At 34.1% G+C, this 23,855-nt stretch overlaps 1 protein-coding gene across 1 annotated transcript in view; it reads right to left on the bottom strand.

Moving 5' to 3' along the window:
* UTRN (utrophin) overlaps positions 1-23,855 on the bottom strand; it is a 674,836-nt gene that overhangs the window by 435,272 nt on the left and 215,709 nt on the right. Inside the window, exons 20-23 of the mRNA XM_044675452.1 lie at positions 13,088-13,329; positions 12,748-12,928; positions 7,985-8,130; positions 4,683-4,895 (exon numbers count right to left, since the gene is read on the bottom strand). Coding sequence (XP_044531387.1) covers positions 4,683-4,895; positions 7,985-8,130; positions 12,748-12,928; positions 13,088-13,329 — 782 coding nt within the window. The remainder of the gene's footprint in view (positions 1-4,682; positions 4,896-7,984; positions 8,131-12,747; positions 12,929-13,087; positions 13,330-23,855) is intronic.

Genomic DNA, 23,855 nt, shown 5'->3' with positions numbered 1-23,855 from the left:
ATATAGCTATAGATAGCATATCTATAGCTCATTTTTCAAAGAAGAGCTCCATATAGATAGGTTCTTATTGATACAGGGGGCCAGCTAGATGGAACAGTGGATAATTTCTACAACAGTTTTGTTTTTCTTTTTTTTTTCCTCAATGTAAGTAGCAGGGGAGGAAAGATAGTAAATTGTGTGTGTGTGTGTGTGTGTGTGTGTGTGTGTGTGTGTGTCAAAATCCTAAATAAATATCACTAATCCTGAGTAAGGGTTTCTAAAATTTTTAAGTTAGCAGACCCTTTGATTTTATTTCTAAAAGAGGGACTAGAAGAGGGATCTTTAAAATAATGTCTAAATGACTAAATAAACTAAAATAACAAAATTATTGAATATGGATATGCTAGAATAAGAATATCACTATACTATAAGAAACAATATGAAGAATTCAAAAAATGCATGCAATAATCTGTATAAACGGATATGAAGTGGAAAAAATACATATACAATGACAACAGAAATGTAAATGTAAAGAAATGTAAAAAACAAGAACAAAAACCTTTAAAGTCAGACAATTACAGTTGTCAAAATTGGCCCAAAAAAAAAGACCTCTTATTTTTGCAAAAGTGGAATACTACAGATTTGAAACACTATAGATACATTATAAAATATGATTAGTGATATATTTAATCTTTGTTATAATTGATGACAGAGTGCCATGAGGAAGAGTTGGTATTTATAAAGAAAGATGATATAAAATCAAAATATGACATTGTAAAGTCTTTTAAAAATACTTTACCCAAAAGCCATAGTAATCTGAGTGAAAGAAATCCTTTAAAAGGAAAGATAGAGAAAATTTTTGAGCTCAATGCTTAGAGCAATAAATGATACCAATATAGACAAGTGATTTCAAGGGCTAAATACTCTCTATCCCTTTGAGAACTCTAATGCACCCTTCAAAAATTCAGAAAAGAGATCCAACATTATATTGTCAAACAGTTTTTGTCAACTACACCAAATCTTATTCAAAATTCCAAATGAAGTAGTATTTATTTTGATCCAACTCCCTCCCTAGGAAAATCTGAGGTTAAATTCCTGGAATTTCTTTTGCTCCTCCTACATCTGTTGGAATTCCTATTGCTTTAGATTTTGTTTTGTGCAGCCAATTGCTAAACAAGGCCGTTGATGGAAGCAACAAGTGAAACCACAATCAGTTGTTTTAAGAATTATGGTGGAAATGGAAATGGTAATCTTTTCTCTGCCGTTTTACAGTATTCATTAACTTTCAAAAAGCCTATGTTGAAAAAAACTGTCCATATTAACAAAGGAGAAATATTATCACTAAGCTTTCTATCATGCTATGGTAACATTAATTCTTTAAAATACGCTACTTAAAAATATGGGTTAGAGCATACCTGCATTTCAATAAAATAATTTCCATAAATTTTTAAGATATTACATAGACAGATGTAACCACAAGTGAGATACTGATTTTATCTTAAAAGTCTATTAACTGTTAAAATGGCTCCTGCTTAGATGGTGGTAATATTCATAGCTTTCTTCACCTCTGTCAATTATGTTACCTGTAATTTTTTTCATTTGTGGAATTATGTACCATACAATGATATTAAATCTAACCTGTGCAATACTACAGAACTCAATCACCAAACAGATCTTAAATATTTGGGAAAAGATGATTCAGAATATATAAAACAGAAAAAAAAGCCAAATCCACAATTTAATTTAATTTTAATTTGATTAAGACAGGATTTCTACTGATAATTTTTTAATGACCAACTAAAAGCATTCTAAAAAAAAGGTTAGATACTACAAGAATGAAAAACTTTTTAAAACTTTATGTGGTGGCTGTTGGAAGAGAAAAGAGGTATCAAAGAGATGTTAAAAAAGTAGAAATGATGAGATTTTGTAATAGATTAGATGTGTGGGATGAGTATGAATGAAGAATCAAGGATTACACCGAAGTTGCTATCCTGAGTGTTATCCACAATTGTATGGAAGTTTGGAAGAGAGGAGAGTTTGGGCAGAAAGATTAAACTTGGTGGAAAACATCGTATTGCATATAATGTCAGATTTCTTTAAAGTCTTTTTGTTGGTTTTGAAACATTTTTTTTATTTTTTAAATAAAAATTCTTTTTAAAAAAATATATACATAGTTATTAATAACTATGCATACAATAATAAATAATAACATAACTTAATAACTATGTAAATAATAATAAATAATAACATAGTTATTAAGGGCAAGGGGGAATGGCTATGTCTCTCCATCAAAAATATGTAAATATACAATAAGATGAATGGAACTAAATGTCCAATCATGTACGTTTTTAAGGGTTATTCTACAAATTTGAAATAAAACTAGTGTCTGGCAGCTAAGTGAGGCCAAGGATAAAACTCTGGGCCTGGAATAAAAAAGACCTGAGTTTACATTCTGCCTCAGACACTTACTAGCTCTGGGGCTCTGGACAAATCATTTAACCTTTATTTACCTAATTCATTTTCTGTAAAATAAAAATAATACCTATGCCTGGGGCCATTATGAGGATCGAATTAGGTAATTATAAAGTGTTTATTTAGCTCAGTGCCTAGCACATAGTAAGCACTATTTAAATGTTGGCTATAATAAACATTATTAATATTATCATCATCATCATCATTATGTACTTAGAATGGCTACAAGATTCACTAAAATAGAAACAATTTACATCAACAGTTAAGTTCAATATCACTGATTTCTTGGGCATTCATTTGAGATTTGTGCAAGTATTTCTTTAACATCTTATTTATGATGGCAATCTATAAGGAATATCTCTACAACAGTGAAATGTGCCCGGGTATGCTACATTTAGCCAATTCCCCATAGACTACTACTCTCTCCTGACCTAAACAGATCTCAAATTTAACAAAGATCACCATCAGGAAACACTGTCCAAGTTGAAACCCAAATTTAGAAACAAAAGTAGATCTCATTATTTAAATGTGATGAACACATAATGCAAAACTGGATTCCAAAAACAGCAGTTTTAGAAGCTAATGAAAAAAGGGTAGTAATCAAATTTTTTACATTGAAAAGAAGTCTAGCTGATAGCATAAACTTGGCCCCAAAATTTCACACAAAAAAGCACTACCAGGAGATGCACAGGCCTGTTCTCTATAATACTGACACTTTAAATGAAATTTCAGCTGAGAAATAAAGTTTCTATCACCATAGTTAGGGGATATTCTTGTAATCCAGCTTTCATTCTAGAATCTCATTGGAAACTAGCAGCTCAAAGGTTTCTAAGACTTTCCAGTTTTAATGGTAGTTTCTTTTTTTTTTTTTTCATCTCCCTTATGTTTTCCCATTGACCCTAAAAATAGTTACAACCTTTCCTTTCACCAAGATGTCTTACTTAATGGTAAATACTGATACTTTCTCAAGCCCTTCAGCAATGCCAATATTCTCCTTACTTTTATAAAGATTCCTTTGGAAATCAAATCCTAATTATGAAACCAATTTTTCCATACTTAAGGCCATCTGACCTCACTTCTACCCTACTCTCTGCCTTGGACAACCAATGACAAGACACTACAATAAAATTTGCAGAGCAAAGAAAAAAGCATTTAATTATTCCACCAGAGTTCACTGAATCAAATACAAACACCATCCTTATGGCTATCAGCAAGACTGCATTAAGTGCACACCCCATTAGTCACAAAATAATAGCACTTTATTCCTTTCTCATATCTGGCTCATTATTCTTAGAACCAAGAATGGAAAGAAAAATCAGGCTTGCCTCACCTACTTCCTGATCATTTCAGACTTGGTCAGCACAGTACAGAGAAAAGAACACAGACTCAGGAATCAGAGAACTTGTTTCAAATTTCAACTCTGGGGCTACTTGTATGACTTTAAGTAAATTATTCCAAACTTGAAGGCTTTAGTTTCCTTAACTGCACAAATGGCAATTGTACTAAATGTCTATAGTGTCCCAAAAAGTTCTAAAAATTATTATTCTAGGCTCCCTGCCAATATCTTAAATTCCTCTATTTCTAATCATCAATGTAATTATATTGTTCTCCTTTCCATGACAGCATTGATTCCCTTGCTATTATATTTGGACTGCTAACTCAATTTTCATTCATGTGTACAATCCATCTAATAACCCTGCCTCAATAGAGAATGGAAGCTCCTTAGCCCAAAAGTTCTTTCATTTTGCCTTTAAACACCTAGTGTCCACATGAATCATATATAGATACTTCATGATATTCATAGACAACTAGTTTACTTTTCATGCTAATACCATAGAAATCATTAATAGTTTAACTAAGACACTATTTTTCTGTTAAGCTAAATTAATCATTGTTCTGTATATTCACGACTTAGCGGATTTAAGTTTTTCCACACCAACCCTCTTCACAGAGCAAAGAGTCATTATCTATTCCTGCTCAAAATCTCTAATGCACATCTCAAAGCTTGCCTTCTCAATAGAAACTTTCAAAGATAAAAGAAAAATGAAGCATTTTTTACCACATAAATGACATATATTTTGCAAGCAAGTTGTGAATGTAGTTTAAGCATTTAATTAACGTAGTGTCAGGAACTAATGCCAAGTACTGAGAAGTAAAAGGTTTCCACTTTTTAATTGCTATTTTACAATGTGAACGAGCTTATTTAAATGTCTAAAAGGATTTATATTTACCTCAAACATTCTCAGTTTGGGAATAATTTCTTCTAGCAGATGAATATCTTTGGAGATTCTGGCCTTTAGCCTGTCCCACTTTCCTTGAACATTCTCAAATTCTTGCCTGTATTTATTTTTTATATCATGAGGAGCACCCTGCTCCAGAGTCTTTGTTTCTTCTGCCAGTTTATCCAATGAAGGTTTCTGATCCTCAAGTGTTTTTTCAAGAGCCTGAAAATATGATTAAGATATTCTGATTTTCTGTAACTCTGTACATGTATTGATATGTTATAAGATATAGGCATTTAGTTAAAAAAAATGACACATTAATAAAATAAATATGAGCAAAATGGTAGGTATAAAGAGAAAAAAATAATAATAAACCTCATGTAAAAGAACTTATCTTCTACTAAAGGTACATAGATAAAGAATTTGAAGAGATAAAGAGACAGTCATAGGCTTTGTATAAGAAGAGGCCTAGAAACTGAATTTAAAGGAAATGATTTATTATAAGATGAAGAGATAAAGATGGGAATGCATTAAAGTGATGAGGAAGAATCACTGTTGAGAAATTAAGTGGAAATGGCATACAGTGTAGGGTTTTAAATGACAAGTAAAGTTTTTATTTTCTTTAAGAGGCAATAGAGAACTATTGAATATTTTTCACATAGAGGAGCAATATGTAGTCAAACCTTTATTTTAGGAATATTAATATTATTTTAGGAATATTAATTTAGGAATAATTAATTAATCTGGCTATGTGAAAGAGTAGACAAGAAAAGAGTTTAGAAGGGCACTGAAAGATACAAGAATAGGAAAGAAGAAGGACTGAACCAGAGCAGTGGCTCTGAGAGCTGAGAGAAATCTAAGAAGGTTGGGGAGGTTAATGAATAAGTTATAATAAAAGAACAGGCTCTCATGTGAGGAAGAAAAGGGATTCGAGGAGAATTCTTAGATTATGAATCAGGGCAATTTAAAAGATTGTGATGCCCTCGACATAGTGTAATAGGAAAGATGATCCATTATGGTTTTGGTTGTGTTGAATTTGTGGTGTACATGAGGCATCCAAGGGCAGATGTTAAGAAAGCAGTGGCGACAGAGAAAGACAGACAGACAGACAGAGGAGATCCAATAGCAGAACCTTGGGGAACAGCCATATTTCATGAATGGGAAGAAGATAAATTATACAGAAAAGGGCATTGAGGAGTAATCAGACTAGTGGAAAAATAAAATAAAGATAGGAGCCAATGCAGCACTGGGTATGGGAAAGAAGGCTCTTTTTTAATCCCAAATCTAGGATTCAAATCCCAGCTCTGCCAATCAATCATCTATATGGCCTTAGACAAGTTATTTAATATTTCAACTTAACTTTATTCATTCGTAACATAAAAGATTGGACTAGATGACTTCTAAAGTCACTTTCAGTTCTAAGTCAAGGTTCCTAGGAAAGTCTCAGAAAAGAAAGTATCTGGGGGAAGGGAGTGCTCAACAGTATCGAGGAAGTAAACTTAAAATAAAGGAAAAGACCCCGGACTGAGAAGGTTAAAGATCATTGAGGGCAACTCAGTGGCTCAGTGGATATGGTGTCAGATCTGAACTTGGGAGGACCTGGGTTCAAATGTAGGCTCAAGATATTTCCTACCTGTGAGACCCTGGGCTAGCCACTTAAGCCCCAAAGCCTTGCCCTTACCACTCCTCCATCTTGGAACCAATATATAGTATCGATTCTAAGATGGAAGATAAGGGTTGTTTTGAGGAGATTTTTTAATTTAAAAAAGTCATTGGCAACTTTATAGAGGACAGTTTCAATGGAGTGGTGTGGTTGGAATCAAAACAGCAGTAAAAAATGAGTAGGATGTGAAGACAATGAGGCAATAAGGATAAATGACCTTTTAAGAAGTAGACTGCAAAATGGATAAGAAAGAGAACATATCTGAATGATCATTTGACCCTTGGGCTTTTATGTTTTTCAGTTACCATTGGAGGGTAAGACCTTAGTCACAAAGAGATAAATAATTGGTATTTTTAATGTAGTGCTCATTAGCTTTCTGTTTTTTGCTCTTTACTTTTTAAAAATTTCAGTGCCCTTTTCAGAATTGTTTCTCAAAGAAGGAATATATTAGGTATAGTGAAAAGAAAGAGCTAGGTTTGAGTCCTATCATTGTCGCTTTCTAGTTTTGTGAATGTAGGCCATACCTCTTTTACGCTTAGTTGCCTCCTTTTAGTACTTTCCTAAAAGAGTTGCTGAAGATCAAATGCAACAATAAATGTGGAACTTAAAGTCTTAGATTAATAATAATATTAACCTTTATACAAGCACCCTGAAAGACTTATGCAGCTTAAGCTTCAGCAACTTCCAAAGTATAACTTTTATCCCAATTTACATAAAAGTTTGGTTAGTTTAATTATGTGAAATTCTTTCAGACTTGTTTGGTGAATTTTGAATAATAAATGTTAATTTAATTTTCCAGATGATCCTTTCTAAAATGGTGAATCAGGAGAGAAGATTCACCTTCTTGGCCCCCTCGATCAAGCAGTCTATTGCCACTGGAGTTTTTCTTGTCAAGTATATTCAGAATGGAAGTATGCCTTGGAATTAGGTTCTTTGAATGATTTTAAAGTGAAAAATAATTACAAATGTAATTCTTTCAATCACTGAACAGCAGTTGATAAGATTTTTATAAAGTTCAAAAATATTGTGTGATGTCTATAGCAAAAAAGATGGCTAGTTGGAATAGTGGAATAACGCACTGGATCTGGAATCAGAAAGCCCAGAGTTCAGATGTGTCCTTAGATATTTCCTGACTGTGTGATCTAGGGCAACTCACTTAACCCCTGCCTGAATAAAACTGGAGAAAGAAATGGGAAACCACTCCAATATTTTTGCCATGCGAACCCATGAACAATTTGGTCCAGGGATAACAACTGAACAATAACCACAACAACACAGCACAAAATAGTGGTTATATTGAATTTTAATTTAAAATCAATATTTGTAAAAGTAAATCCTTTCAATTAATGTTTTTTTTAATTTGTCATATTTACATTCTCAAGTTTCCAAAGTTTAAAATGCACGATCATGAAAAGAGCATTAATATTTTTAAAAATTAAAGACTAAGTAAATACAGACAGTTAATGGTCACTGCAAGAATAAAAATTATATGTCTCTTTGGGACTAAGGTTCTACCCCTTCAGGAGCTAATTAAAAATATAAAGGCTCAAAGGTCAAAAGACTAATAAATGAAAAAACAAGGCATAAAAATATTTCATTTAAGGTAGTAAAAATGGATTCTGATTTCTAAGATATAATATAAGCTTACCCTTTTCTCCTGCAAGGCCTTTTCAACTTTTGAAAGGTCATTCAAGGCATTCAGAGAAACTTGAGTCTTATTTTCTGATTCATTTAACACATCCTTCACAGTCTTCAATGTCTGTAAGTAGTCATCTCCAGGTTGGCTCTTCAGATCTGTGTATTTCAGAGCAACTTAATTTATTTTTTTATTTTAAACAAATAATATTACAAAGCCAGTATATAGTCCACATATTTCAATCATTTAATGTTGACTGAGTAGATATTCACTATGGATATGAAAGATTCTAATTAAAACTAGTAATATGTAAGTTAAAAATATGGTCACTGATTTAAGCTTAGCATCATAATTTCAGAACTATTATGACTTGAGGTGCCCGATCTTAATTCATCTTTCTTCTCTGCATTCATTATGATGAAATACCTCACTAATGATAAATTTGTATTTTTTTAGCCCAAGACTTCCCCTTCTTTTCCTTTCTCCTCCCCATAAAGCTTCAGTTTGTAACACTAAAAAAAAATGAAGTACAAATGTCTAAAAACACTGTCATTGATCGCAATTATGTAGACAAACTGTCACCTACAAAGCAGTACATACCATTCTCAAATTACTTAGTACCAGCTACTACTACTGGCCAATTCTGAGATGTACAGAGAATAATGTAGAATGATGTCTAGCTAATGTAAGCTTTTAAAATGTCAGAAAAATCTATTTCATTAAGCTCCTTAAAAAAAATGAACCAACAATACTTGAAGTGCAAAGGAACTACCTTTTAAAGCATAAGAAATAGTAGCCAACAGGAAGTAAAGGTTAAGAATTTAAATATTTAACCTTGCCCACTGGTCCATAACAGGCACTAAAGGCTATTTTGCAAAAGCAAGCTGAGAGAAAAGGGCTGTTTGCAGTTCACTTCCCAAGCTTAGTCAATGAAGTTCTCTGAATAAAGAGCTCTGGCCTAAAATATCCTGTTCCTAAGAGGGGAAATGTAACCCATTTTTACCAAACACAATGGAGAATCCTTAATTTCATCACAGCATCCTTGATCACTACAAATAAAGAGCATTATCAAACTAGGACCATAGTGCCAATGCACAAGCTGAAGCAAGAACTTATGAAATTCCTATATGTTTATACTGGAAACAAGAAGGGAGAAATACATCATGTCTATAGGATATTTTTCTATGATTTGTATATTACAGCAGATTTCTGAACTCATCAACATGGCTATTCCCTCCATCTGAATAAAATTTAATTCCCTCAAAGTCAAAATTAGTGGTTGGAGGTGGAAAAATGAAGGAGATGTAGAGAAGTCTTAAATAAACTTAAAAGAAATTACTGGATATTTTTAATATACCTCAAGTATAAGTACATCCATTTTTTTCAATGAAAACAAAATTCAAATCAAACAACAAAGTGAGACTAGCATAGAAACTTGACCACAATGGTTGGAGGCATTAGAAGAGTAACCTACCCTTAGCAAATTTTGTGCAGCAGACCGCAGCAGAGACAGAGAAAATGGGTTTCTGACCTTCCTTCACCTATTCCTCACACCAACCCTACTCCCAAACCCAGTCTCCTTCTGCTATTCCTACAGCATGGATAAATGGCAAGAACCCCTCAATAAGAAGGCAATGGTGAGAGGAAGTTCTCTAATGCCAATGAGTTCCCCCTCAACCAACCAGAGAAAGATCAGAGCTACCCTGTGGCCCTGGGATCCCCTGAAACTCCCCTAGGTTAAAAGCTTCATTGCTCCAGGAGCCTCCCCAACACCAGAACAATCGCATCCCTATTCCAAGCCTGCCAACACCAAACAGATTAATAACAATAATAATAATAATCACAATAAACAATAACAGCCATTTATATAGTCTGTTCTATGCCAGGCACTGCTCAGTGCTTTATAAATACTATCTGCAACATCAACCCTCAGAGGTAAGAACTATTATCTGCATTTTATAAAAATTAAGTGATTAGCCCCAAATTACAAAGCTAGTGAGTGTCTAAGACCCTATTTGAACTCAAATGTCTCTAACTCCAGGTCTTTATGCTCTAACCACTGCACCACAAATTCCCCCTAAATTCAAGCGCCTCCCCTGAATGAAAGGAAATGCTTGGAGAGGGTAGAAGATCTAGGCAGCCAAAGCCCTGCTTGAGACTGCCCAAAAGAGACAGAACATCAACTTTATGGCATTTCCCCACTGTTGGCCTCAAGTAACTACTCACTGCCAGGGAGAGAGCAATATTTGGGGGGGAGGGGAGGTGGGCACTGCCCATGCTACATATTTTCCTCTTAAACTTTGTGAATAAAAGCGCATTTTTGCATTAAAAAGTACTGGATTTGAAGTCTGGGAGCATGGGTTCACATTTTGACACTGGCATTTACTACCTATATGTGATCTCAGTTTCCTCAGGCTTCAGGTATTGTGCTACATGACTTTTATGATTCCACCCATTTCAAATTTTGTGATAATGATTGCAGTATAATTGTAATTAGTGATTTTAAGCATTAATTATATGTTCAATCTCACTCCATCTTTTAGGAGGGTTGGTAAAAAGAGACAACACAAAATTTGGAAATTATTGCCTCAAAATGTGGGATTTCATGATAAAAATGAGGAGTTTGTTCTGGGAGTGATTATATCCCTTTGATGTATTTGGGTTTGCCTTAATTATTTCTTGTTAATTCTCTGCTATCCTACATTAAGCAGGTTGATTAATTCAGGTTCCCTATATTCTCTGAGCTACACCTTGAACTTGGTATTAAAAAGCTAGGCTTGGGAATTCTAAAGCTCTAAATCACTAATAATTAGAGAAATGTAAATTAAAACAACTCTGGGGAACTACCTCATACCTATCAAATTGGCTAACACAAGAAAAAAATGATTAATGTTAAAGGGGATATAGAAAAATATACTTATACACTATTGGTAGAGTTGTAAACTGGTCCTACCCTTACAGAGAAACAATTTGGAACTATTCCTAAAGGAAATAAAATTGCGCATACTCTTTGACCTAAGAAATAGCACTACTCTAAGAAACTATCCCAACGAGATTAGGAAAAAAAAGGGAAATGGCTACATATATACAAAAGTATTTTTAGAACCTCTTTTTGTGATGAAAAGAAATGGAAAAATGAGGGGAGCCCATCCATTAGGAAATGGCTGAATAAGTTGTGGTATATAATTGCAATGAATATTATTTTGCTCTAAGAAATGATGATCAGGATAATTTCTTCAGAAAAACCTGGGAAGACTTATATAAACTTATATGAACTGACATAAAATGAACTAACAATTCCAAAGGACTCAGGAAGAAAAATATTATATACCTTTCAGAAAGAAAACTGATGAATTAAGTGAAGATGCAAGTACAGTTTCTTTCACTTTGTTTTCCTTGCTTTTTTTACAACATAGTTAATGTGGAAATATGTTTTACATGACTTCATTTAATGAGTATTGTATTTCTCGCCTTCTTAATAGGTGTGAAAGGGGAAAGAAAGAGGAAAACAATATAGACCAAAAAAAGACGCTTTTAATTTAATTAAAGAGATCAGAGAGAGAAAAGTAGAGAAAAAGAACTAGAGCAACCAGAGGAGAGTGCTTGGCTTTCTAGACATCCTAAGTGTTGTAACCCATGTTGGAGCAATTTTGATACCAAATTAAGTATGGATGGACTACATAGGTTCTTGTGGGCAATGGGCCATATCAGAGCAATCACCTCTACCTCCTCCTGGATTCCTTCAACTCCCAGCTAAAATGTGACCTTCTAAAAGAAGCCTCTCACAATATCCTCAAATCTTAGTGCCTACCTTCTGTTGATTATCTCCAATTTGCCCAGTATATGGCTCATTTATGCAAAGTTGTTGACATCCTGTCACAGCTGTGAACTCCCGGAGAACAGAGGCTATCATCTTTCTATCTCCAGCACACAGTATAATGCCTAGCACACAGTAGGTGCTTAATATATATTTGATGACTGACAAAATAAAAATTGTCCAGACTATTTAAGGGCTTGGGTATAAGCCATTGCATTTTCTTCAGAAATAAAAAAAAATCTAGCCTATTTTCAGTTTTGTATCTGCTGCTTGCCATGCCTGAATGGGAACTGATGGCTCTTCACTTTTTTGAGAAGAGAACTAAATGGGATTTGGTCACAGAGGAAACCTCAAGTTTGCACATCAACTAAAGAATAGGACAAGGAAAATGCTCCCAAGACCAAACCTAATAAGCATAAACCCTGAGTTTAGATTCTGAAGTATAAGTTACAAATTTAAAGTTTTAAAAAACTTAGAGAGAGGTATCAATGCTGATGCAAAAAGCTAACACTAGTTGATTTTTTTAAAACCTCCATCTTTATTTTTTTTTTAAATTCAAGAAGAAGATACCAAATGATCAAAATTCCTTTAACCCTTACTAGTAATTGTTCTGGTAAAGTAATCAAATGTGGGATCCTTTGGCAACAAAAATAAAAGATTTCTTAAGTAACTCCTTAAAAAACAAGTATTATCATAACTTCATTTTTACAAAGGATTAACTGGATCACTCTAATTCAAAATCAGCAACGGTTATTGAGAACAACATCAAAGATAAGCACAACGAACAACACTCTGCTGGGGGGAGGGGAGGAGTTTTCCAGAAAATATGGTGTCTTCTACATGGAAGGATGCCCTGAAGTGTGATTAATAATGAGAACATGGCCAAAGACTCAAAGACTGTAGATAAAAGCAAACTGTAGGTAAAAAATGAAAAGGGCCAGAATATAGAATGATTTACCTTTCTCCAACTGTTTCTGACATTCTTCCAAATTCTGTTGCACAGATTTGTAGTGATCTATAAAGCTCTCCAGACTCTTCTGAATGAAGCTTGGAGCAGAAGGCTGAGACATAAGAGCCATACAGCTGGAACTCATCATTTCAATTTGAGGACCCAGACTAAGCAGATGTGTGAGTTCCCACTGTGGAATGGAAAGATACATGTATAATGGAAAATAAGGTAAAAGGATCTACACCCAAAAATATGACCTGCATCAACATTAATTGTAGAAGTAAAAGATCAGTGAAAATTGGGACTGACTAAAAAATGTATCTATGAGGCAAAGCACTTATCTACCTACCTGGCATGAGTCCTTCATACTTGGTCCAAACTGCTGAGTAGTATCTGAAATGGGAGAACTTTTCATCCATTCTTCCTTTTCCTTGATAGCCTTTTCAAGTTCATCCAAATCTTTAAAGTATGCATTTATATCATCTTGAAGTTGAATTTTTCTTGAAACCTCTTCTAAATTCCATGCCATATCTTTCCATTCTGATTGGACTTTCTCCAAGACCTTTTTAACATCATCTGCAGGAATTCCTTCTATAACAATTTTAAAAATATACAAGTATAGGTTTAATCAATCAACAAATTTGTCTTAAAATGTTTATTAAAACTTTGAATGAACGGGGGGCAGCTGGGTAGCTCAGTGGATTGAGAGTCAGGCCTAGAGATGGGAGGTCCTAGGTTCAAATCTGGCCTCAGGCACTTCCTAGCTGTGTGACCCTGGGCAAGTCACTTGACCCCCATTGCCTACCCTTACCACTCTTCTGCCTTGGAGCCAATACACAGTATTGACTCCAAGATGGAAGGTAAGGGTTTAAAAAAACAAATAAACAAACAAAAAAAATTTTTGAATGAATAAAAATATGTTAGTACATAATATTAAGCAAAAATAGTTAAAGAATGTTAAAGATAAAAGCTAGTATCTACATAATGCCCACTGTGTGCCAAGCACTGGGATAAGCATTTTTCCATATATCTCATTTAATGTGCACAAACAAGAAAGAAGTTAAGTGATTTGCCCAGGGTAACAGAGCTTGTAAGCTAATAAGTATCTGGGGCCAAATTTGAACTAAGCTCTTATTGAGTAAAGCCCAAAGGCATCCACTGTTCTATTTAACTACCCTCAAAGGTGACAGATCTAATTAAACACAACAATTTGGGTTAATAAAGCATTTTAGTAAGTTATTTGATTTGATCCTCACAGTAGTCTGGTGAGGTGTTATTTCTATCTTCATTTTATAGACTAATGCTCAGAAATAATAAGTCACTTGGCCAGATGATACACTAAGTAAATATAATAGGAAAAATTTGAAGCTAGGTCAGGTTGACACCAAAGTCAATAGTCTACCCATTCTATTAGGCTCAATCTCTAGTAGTTAAGCAAGGACTAACACACTAGTCTCCTAACTCCAAGTCCAATTGGACTTTCAATACACAAGAATGCCTCACATGAAGATTTCCCAACCCTTCTTAATTTTAGTGTTTTCTCTCTATAAATTATTTCTTATTTTTCTTGTATATAGTATCCCTAGTGCTTAGCACAGTACCTGGTACATAGGAGATACTTTTAAAATGTTTATTGATTAATTGATCATCATTACTCATATCATTTAAGTCTGACTGTTGAAGAAAGATACCCCAAACTTTTTTTTTTCATTATTTTTTTTTCATTATGGCTTTGAAGGCTGAGATTCTTTCAAAAACTAGTACAAAAAGTATAAATTCTAAATTAGAAATAAATCACTATGCTCTAAAGACATCAAGTATTTTCAGACAAATAGTATGAAATGTGTACTGTTTGAGTAGGTGGATGAATGAACAATTCTACATTGTATACTCATGAAAAAATACCAGCAAGGAAAATAAGAGTTGTTTTAAAAAAAAGTAATATGCTCAAAGAATATGCATTTTTCTTTCTACATAAGATGGTGCCCACTGAATAACTGAAATAACACATCACATAAAGGCATGTAATTTGAACATACTACTGACTTTAATATGCTATGCCATTTTATGTAATAAAGTTTTTATAAAGTTTTTATAGATTTTTATAAATATGACTCATGATCACATATTTTAACTAACTACTTATTAAAGTTCACTTATCTGTATTAAGAGGATCCAAAAAAAAACAATTAAGAAAATCAGATAATATACAGACTTAGTTTTTAGCAAATCTCCATAAGTAACATTTTATCAAAACAATGAGAAATATCAAAAAGAATATTGTTGGCAGATTTATCTCCATTCAAATTATGAATAAATGTATCACCAGTCATGGAGCAGTTAGGGGGCACATTGGACAGAGTGCTGGACCTGAAGTCAAGAAGATTCATTTTCGTGAATTCAAATGTGGCCTCAGATAGCTGTGTGACCCTGAGCGAGTCATTTAACCCTGTAAGCCTCTGTTTTCTCATCTGTAAAATGAGCTGGAGAAGGAAATGGCAAACCACTCAGTATCTCTGCCAGGAACACCACAAACGAGGTCATTAAGAGACACAATTGAAATGACTGAATAATAAACTCTACTCACATACTTATAGTCATATCACTTATTTCAAATTGAATCAGTAATATAATCCAATATGCCTATGAATCACTAAAAACAATGATCCGAATTCCATTCAGTGATGCAAATCACAAGCCACCTCAATTGGGGACAGCTACAGGAAACAGTGAATTGAGCACTGGCCCTGGAGTCACAAAGCCCTAAGTTCAAATCTGATCTCAGACTCTTACTGGATGTGTAACCTTAAGAAAGTCATTTAACATTTGTCTAGGTTTCCTCAAATGTAAAACAGAGTGGATAACAGCACCTTTCACCCAGGATGGTGGTGACAATCAAATGAGATAATTGTAAAGTGCTTAGTCAAGTGGCAGGCATGCATATAATTTTGGAATAATTCAGTCATTTTTCAGTTGTATCCAACTCTTTCTGACTCCATTTGTTGTTTTCTTGGCAAAGAAATTTAAGCAATTTCCCATTTCTTGAGGAAACTGGGGCAAATAGGGTTAACTGTTTTACTCAAGAACATACAACTATCAAGTGTCTGAGACCAGATTTGAACTTATGCCTTCTTGAGTCCAAGTCCAATGCTCCATCCACTGTGCTATCCTAACTGCCCCATGAATACAATTAGCACTTTATATGTCTGCTATCATCCGTATCATCCTCATCCTCATCATCATCATCTTCTAACCAATCAGATTTTTGTCCATGACTATGCATAAATAACCAAAAGAGGGTACTTACGAGTAGCTATAATACCAACACTTTGCTGATAAGTCATCAAATAATGTAACAACAGCAAAAATTATAACAAAATGTCCAAGTTTCAGGGATACTTTATGGTTTCCTCAGCACAATTGAAATGAAGGTTCAAAGAGCTTAAGTAACTTTGTCAGTGGTCACACATTGTAGTATATAAAGTCCTAGATTTGAATGAAGGTATATCCTTGCTCCATTTCCATAATTCTTTCCAAGCTACCACATTGCCTCAACCACATATATTATTGCAAGGAGAGTGGACTAATTAAATATTTTTGTAGTGATCAGGCTGGTGAGCAGAGTTAATGTAGAAGAAGGATAAACTAAGGCTATTTTCTCCAACATAACCTTCACACAACTTCCAGAATATTCCTGAACATGGATTTAACAATATTATTCCCTTAGGTAAAAGTCTTTAATAGTTTCTATTACCTCCAGAATAAAATAGAAAATTCTCATCCCAGCATTTAATGACTTTCACAATGTGGCTGCCACCTACCTTCCTTTACAATCTTATTTCATATTATTACCACTTCATATACTCTATTTCATTCAAGCTGGATGTTAGCTGCTCCCTTTACACATATTTCTATCCTACCTAATATGGCTGCTTTTTCAAAACGATTTACCAAGTCTAAGATGCACCAACTCCTTACCTCTATCTTGTAGAATTACTTGTAGAGTACAACTCTGATAAAAACCTCGTGCCCAACATCTTACCTAATCATTTCCAGTTGATCACTTTCCTAATCATACCAGTTGTACCTGTTGTGTCTCCACTGAAGTCACTTTTTATTACTTTATTATAATTTTGAATTAATTACTCTCTGTACAAGTTATATATCCTCAGTAAAAGGTAAGCTCTTTGATGAAAAGGGGTTATTCTATTTCTGCTTTCATATCCGCCAGAATCTAGTACAAAGCCTTTTCCATATATGAATGCTAAGTGATTGTTGAATCAAAGGTTCAGTAAAAGGGGAATTAAAATATACTACCGTGACTGAAATGGCATTTTCTCCAAAGTACTCCAATTCTAAAGGGGTAAGTTTATCTTAATTTTACAAAGTTTTCCTATCTTGATGGCCAACCCCCTCTCATTCACCCTTCTCATACATGATAATATATGACATAGTTGACCTTCAAAGGACTAATAACTTTTTTAAAAAGTTATACATGGCTCTTTGTTGTAGTTTTGCTTGTTTTTTTTAATTCAGAACCATTTTCTCATAAGTCATAAGTTCCATAACTACTTTCTTCATTCCATGTAACAATTTGTTCCATGTAGTTTATCAGTAAAAACTAAAATAATTAATTGTACAAAAACTAAAATCATTAACGACCTGTATTTTAGGATATGCCTATACAAAACCTAAATATCTCAATACTAAATGACCTTTTCATTGGTATGATGTCTTAACAAGACATTTAGAAAAAAAATTTTTAAATATAGGCCTTTCAAATTTCATAACATAATGAAAATATCCCCAAAGAGGCTATATAAAACTCATAACATTTGCCAGATATAATGAGCTTCAATTTTTGAATCAAAATTGTGTGGCTGCATAACTTCTGTTTGCAAAAGGCATATCCACAATCTGATATTACCTAGAGGTCTCTTGGAGGAAAATACTGGCCTTGTCAACCAAAACAATCAGTTTTCTCTGATACTTATGTATGAAAAAAAGCAGCATGAGACCACTAAGTAATTAATGACTCAAATACAAAAGGCAGAAAATTCCTCTTAGTCTCCACTATGGTAGCATTTAAGATGGAACCAGTTCAAGAGGAACACCAGAGCATCTGAACATCTGTTTTACTAATAATTTGATATGCTTTCCTAACTGATTTTTATCATTCTCATCTGCATCATTAACTAACTTGTCTTTGACCAAACTGAAGCTAAGCTTTACTGCCATTTACATTAATTACCAATGTTCCATGAGAACACATTTATATAAAAACCATTCATGATAATGATAGCTTTACTTAGGTTCTATTTTTTGGCTTTAAACCAGAATAAGTAATATTCCTGACTGATGCTGGGAATTAGGAACATTGGATCATAGATTTAAAGTTAGAAAGAAGCTTATAGCTAATCCATGGATTCTTAATCAAGGGTCCAGGAATTTAAATGGGATGGGGAGAGGTGAGAGGAGAAAGGTAAAGAGTGGGGTGGGGGAGAAATAGAGAGAGAGAGAGAGAGAGAGAGAGAGAGAGAGAGAGAAAAGTGGAAACTAGGTTCAATATTACTGTGTTCCTCTGTGATACCATATATTTTATTTCATTCATTTAAAGAAATTATTTTGAAAATGGCTTCACCAGACTGTACAATATATAAGAATATCTGTGGGCCACATATTGATTTAAGAAACCACAAATTAATAATAACCACGTTCTCTTATATTTTTATATTTATTGTTAAATATTTCCAAATTACATTTTAATGTGGTTCAGTCAACCAATCCTCCTCATTTTACAGATGAGGAAAATGAAGCTAAAAGAGGTAAAGTGACTTTCTTAATTAAGATCACATGGGTAGAAAGTAATACAATGTCAACCATCCATCCATTTATCTATCTATCCATCTACCTATCCCCACCTCCTTAACAACTCTGCCTGTTTCTATTCAGTGGCTAGTAGTAAGTATGCTAGTATTCCAACTCTAACCCAGTAACCTTTCCAGTTCCCTAGTCTGGAGTACATCAAAATAATAGTAGTGGGGAATGAAGTTCATAGAAAAATTTCTTTGGTTCCCTCAAAGACTAAAAAGCAGTTAAAGTTAAGGAATAAGAAAAAACAGGGCAAGTTTGTTTTGTTTTCCTCACTTTACAGATGAGAGGAAATGGATGTTCAAAGAGACTGTGACAATCTCAACATGCACTCCTCCCCAGGAATGTCATAAGGTAAATAGTTTCTAAGAGTAAAGTACTGTATGACTCTGAGGTATTATTATGACCAGACCTCATCTGGAGACAATTAGTTCTAGGTGTCACATTTTAAGGAGGGCCCTGGCTAGTAAAGAGCACAACCACAGGAAGAACACTAGGATTTTGAAGGGATAAATGACTATTCCATGTGAGGATCACTTTAAAGAACTTGGAATGTTTAGTCCTAGACAAAGAAGATTCGGCAGGCATTTATTTGAAAGTTGTATTCAAAAAAAATGAAAAGCAGGCATGTGGAAGGTGGATTAGATAGGTTCTGGCTGCTCCAGGGGTTGGGGGTGGGGGAGACAGAATAAGAAGGGATGATGGGTAGAGGTTACAGAGGAACAGATAACAAACTTAAAAGGAAAATCCTCTTAACAAATTGAAGCAGTGGAGGGTTTCCTTTATTGGAAAGCCTCCAAACAGAGGCATATGACTAATTGTCAGAGTTGTCAAAAACTTCAAAATTATTTCCAATTCTAAAATTTTGTGACTATTTTTTCAAACTCTGAAATTATTGTTGTTACCCTACTCACATAACTGTCATGTCACAATCAAGTTAGTCTTTCTGTTTAGAATTCAAATCAATTTAAACAAACATTTATTGAACACCTACCATATATAAGGTCCTGTAACAGAAATAAAAAAAGAAAAAGTCTTGGAGCTCAAAGAGTTTATTTTTTAGTGAAGGGATATAATGAATATAAATTGAAATAAGAGATCCCTCTTTGGAACTATCACTGACTTGAGATTCTACTATGACCATCCAGCTGCCTATGCACTAGACTCTCCAGAATACCTAACAAACTCTCTCAGTTTTGGAATTCCAACCCTGGAACCCATTTGGACTTGAATTTTAGGTAGGAGGGCAAAATCAAAAGGCCAATTATATCTGGACATCTCCAACAACACCTTTCATATTTCAATCCAGCTATCTTCTTGGCATCTTCTCAATGGGAACATACCTGTCACCCTATCTATACCCAATCATAGTGAAATCAATACTGCCATTTCTATTATAAAAAGCATGTCAATCAATAGGGGCAGCTAGGAGGCACAGTAGATAAGAGTGCCAGACGTAGAGCCAGGAAGACTCATTTTTAGGAGTTCAAATCTGGCTTCAAGCACTTACTAGCTGTGTGACTGTGGTCGAGTCACTTAATCCTATTTGTGTCAGTTCCTCATCTATAAAATAAGCTGGAGTAAGAAATGGCAAAGCACTCCAGTTGTCAAGTGAACTCCAAATGGGATCACAAAGAGTCAGACATGATCGAAATGACTAAACAACAACATATATATCAATTCTTCCGTTGTTCTAACTTTCATTCCCATTACCTTCCAACAAAGATCCACCACTAAACGTATTATCTCCCTCATTAAAATGTGATTATTAAAAATGTGTCATTAAGGGTAAGTACTTATTTACATTAGTATTTGTATCCTCAGGGCTTACCACAGAGCTTTAGGAATACCTTCTTCAAAACTGGGTATTATTTTACTACTTATTAAAATTCGATTACCTTTCCCATCTAAATAGACCAGACAAAAAAAGGCTCAATCTTTGGGCAATTTAGAAATATTAAAGTCTGCTGTAGAAAAACTAAGATTGGAATATAAGAAAATTCAGAATTTAATGAGACACTAACAAAAGAGAAAATATATAGACTAATCCATTAGGTCCCTATAATTTAATATTGCCCTTCACAAAACCAAAAGAATGATGTGACATTAAATTGGCATGTTACACTGCCTAAGATAAGGATGATAGTTTTAATCAAGGACAGTTACAGGAGATACAAATTATATGCTTGCTACCAAAATCCTGGTAATAAGACTTTAAAAAATTATTCTTATAGTCATTAAACAAATTAACCCATTATCAAGTAATGTAGAGAAGTTGGGTTCTTTTCCCATACTCCTTCCCACAGAATGGGACTAATGAGAATGGAGAACTGAAGATCTGGTCTGCATGTCATGAAAGACTATTAAAGGATAAAAAAAGGTAGAAATTCTCAAATTTGGGGGTGCCACATTAAGACTCTATTTACCTTATTATAATAATAAAGACAAACTAATTAATACCATGATAGCAGAGCTACAAATGAATCCAAACATTCTGGAAAGCAATTTGGAATTATACAACAAAAAAGTGACTAAAATGTCCACCTCCTTGAGCCAGAGATCCCCTTGGCAGTAATATAGCTATGACATCCATTCAAAAAAGAAAGGTCCCATATATTATCAAAATCAAATGCAGGAAATTTTATGGTAACAGAACTGGACAAAAAAAGTTGATGCCCACCAATTGGGAAATGACAAAAAAAAAAAAAATGTGGTGTATAAATGTAAAAGATTAACTGTGCCATAAAAAGTACCAAATATAAAGACTCTGAAAAAGCATGAGAAGGCTTATATAAACTGAGGCAAATGTGAGATGAGGCAAACAGGCAATATACACAATGACAACAGTGTCACAAAAAAGAACAACAAAAAATGTGAACATGAACATGCTATAATTTTAATGACAAGCTTGACTACAGAGATGACTAAGAAAACGTGTCTCCCTCCCCTCCTTTTAGGAAGAGGAGGGCAATCAATACGGAACACAGCATAGACTGTCAAACTTAGCTCACATCTACATTGATGTCCATCTTCTCTACTGACTAGGACCCAAGGGAAGGGACATTGTTTGGCAATGTGTCATAGGTGGGACAAGTCAAGCAGAATTCCACAAAGGTCTTTTAGGAAGCAAGAGAAATTGCAATGGCAGAAAGCTGGGTGAGCAAACAGCTTCCCTCAAAATATACTTGCCATCACAAACAATTTGCCTGGAAAAGGGATGCCATCAGAATGAATTGCATTCAAGGGGAAGTGATGCTATAGTTTTGGCCACACAGGGAACCTATATGGGGGCTAGAATAGGACCTGTGCAGTCATCCCTTTCCATGTCATTGGACTGCCTGGGCCCTAGGTGAGAGAATTACATATGATCAGAGGATTATGTATGATATCAACCCCAGGGAGGTAGGAGAGGAGTAAAATGTTACAATACTAATTAAACAATACTTAGGTAGCAAGGAAACATACAAAGAGAGAAGCAAGGACTGAATCTATTAATACTCCAAAGTAGGAAGAAGGAACCAAAAATTACTATATTTGGATTTAATTTGAACTCCCCCTCTTATTTTTTGTATTCTGGGTAGAGGAAAATGGAAGGATATACATGGACATGAAAATAATGTCAAACCAAAATATATGCAAATAAAAAATTTAAACAACTGGTCTGTGAGCAAATAACCAAAGCTACCCAAAATATTTGGGTTCCCAGGAACAAAAAATCCTTTGTTTTCTTTAAGTCCAGCTTGAGCAAAGAGGCTTTACCTGACTTCTCCAGATCCAAACCAGCCCACAAGAATGTATTTTATAAGTATATATATACATATATATATATACATATATATATATGTGTGTGTGTGTGTATGTGTGTGTGTGTGTGTAAAATAATAACTATTCAATATATAATAGGACTTTACAGTTTACAAAACTGTTAACAAATCTTAATTTTTTTTTATTATCACAACAACTCTTAGGGGTAGGTGCAATTATTATCCCCATTTTACAGATGAGGAAATTGAAGCACAGAAAGTTTAAATAATATGTCCAGGGTCATACAGTTAGTAAACATTTAAGGCAGAATTATAATTCAGGACATCCTGACATCAAATCTCTCCACAGTCTTATCTACCTGCATCTACAGTTTACCTACTCCAAGAGAAAGTAAACTCCTATTTCAATTCTGTATTTGTATCTTTGGGACTTAATAAAATTTGTATCTTTGGGTCATAGAGTAGGCATNCATATATATATATACATATATATATATATGTGTGTGTGTGTGTGTAAAATAATAACTATTCAATATATAATAGGACTTTACAGTTTACAAAACTGTTAACAAATCTTAATTTTTTTTTATTATCACAACAACTCTTAGGGGTAGGTGCAATTATTATCCCCATTTTACAGATGAGGAAATTGAAGCACAGAAAGTTTAAATAATATGTCCAGGGTCATACAGTTAGTAAACATTTAAGGCAGAATTATAATTCAGGACATCCTGACATCAAATCTCTCCACAGTCTTATCTACCTGCATCTACAGTTTACCTACTCCAAGAGAAAGTAAACTCCTATTTCAATTCTGTATTTGTATCTTTGGGACTTAATAAAATTTGTATCTTTGGGTCATAGAGTAGGCATTTAATAAAGGACTTGCCAAAGTGTAGACAAAGGATAAGGAGAACTGCATCTCCAGATATCCAAGGGAATCTCTTGAGATTCTCATAAAACCTCAATAACAACAAAAAATTAACGTAGAAACAACTAAAGTAACCATGACAGAAAGCCCCATCTGGTGTCAGCTGCTGTTAGGAAATGAAACCAACAAAGTAAGTAGGATCAGCAGACTTATCAAAGAAAGGGTAGAGGTATAAAGTAAAGAAAATCAGCAAATATCCTCACTGGGAACCACAGGGAAATACAAGAGTGGAACCCTCATAGAACAAGATGGGTATCTCAGAGCATACATAGAGCTTTGAGAAATGGTATCTGAATGGAGGATTTCCATTTGGTTTCCTCTTCTTTATAATGAAACTTTTCTTCAGTAATATTTTGAAGGACACAGTAGAGTTAGTCTCAGACTATGGGAAGGCATCATACTGTTAACTCTGAAAGTATTAAACAACCAGGATCCAACCTATCTTTCCAAACTCAATGGCCATTATTCTCCCTCCTACAATCTAAGATGCAGGCAAACTGGCCTTCTCTCTTATTCTTCCCTTACAACATTCCTTCCCCTATTTCCCTATC

This window comes from Gracilinanus agilis, chromosome 4 (assembly GCF_016433145.1).
Source record: "Gracilinanus agilis isolate LMUSP501 chromosome 4, AgileGrace, whole genome shotgun sequence".
NCBI classification, from domain to species: Eukaryota; Metazoa; Chordata; class Mammalia; order Didelphimorphia; family Didelphidae; genus Gracilinanus; species Gracilinanus agilis.
This window is presented reverse-complemented; position numbering and strand designations above follow the sequence as displayed.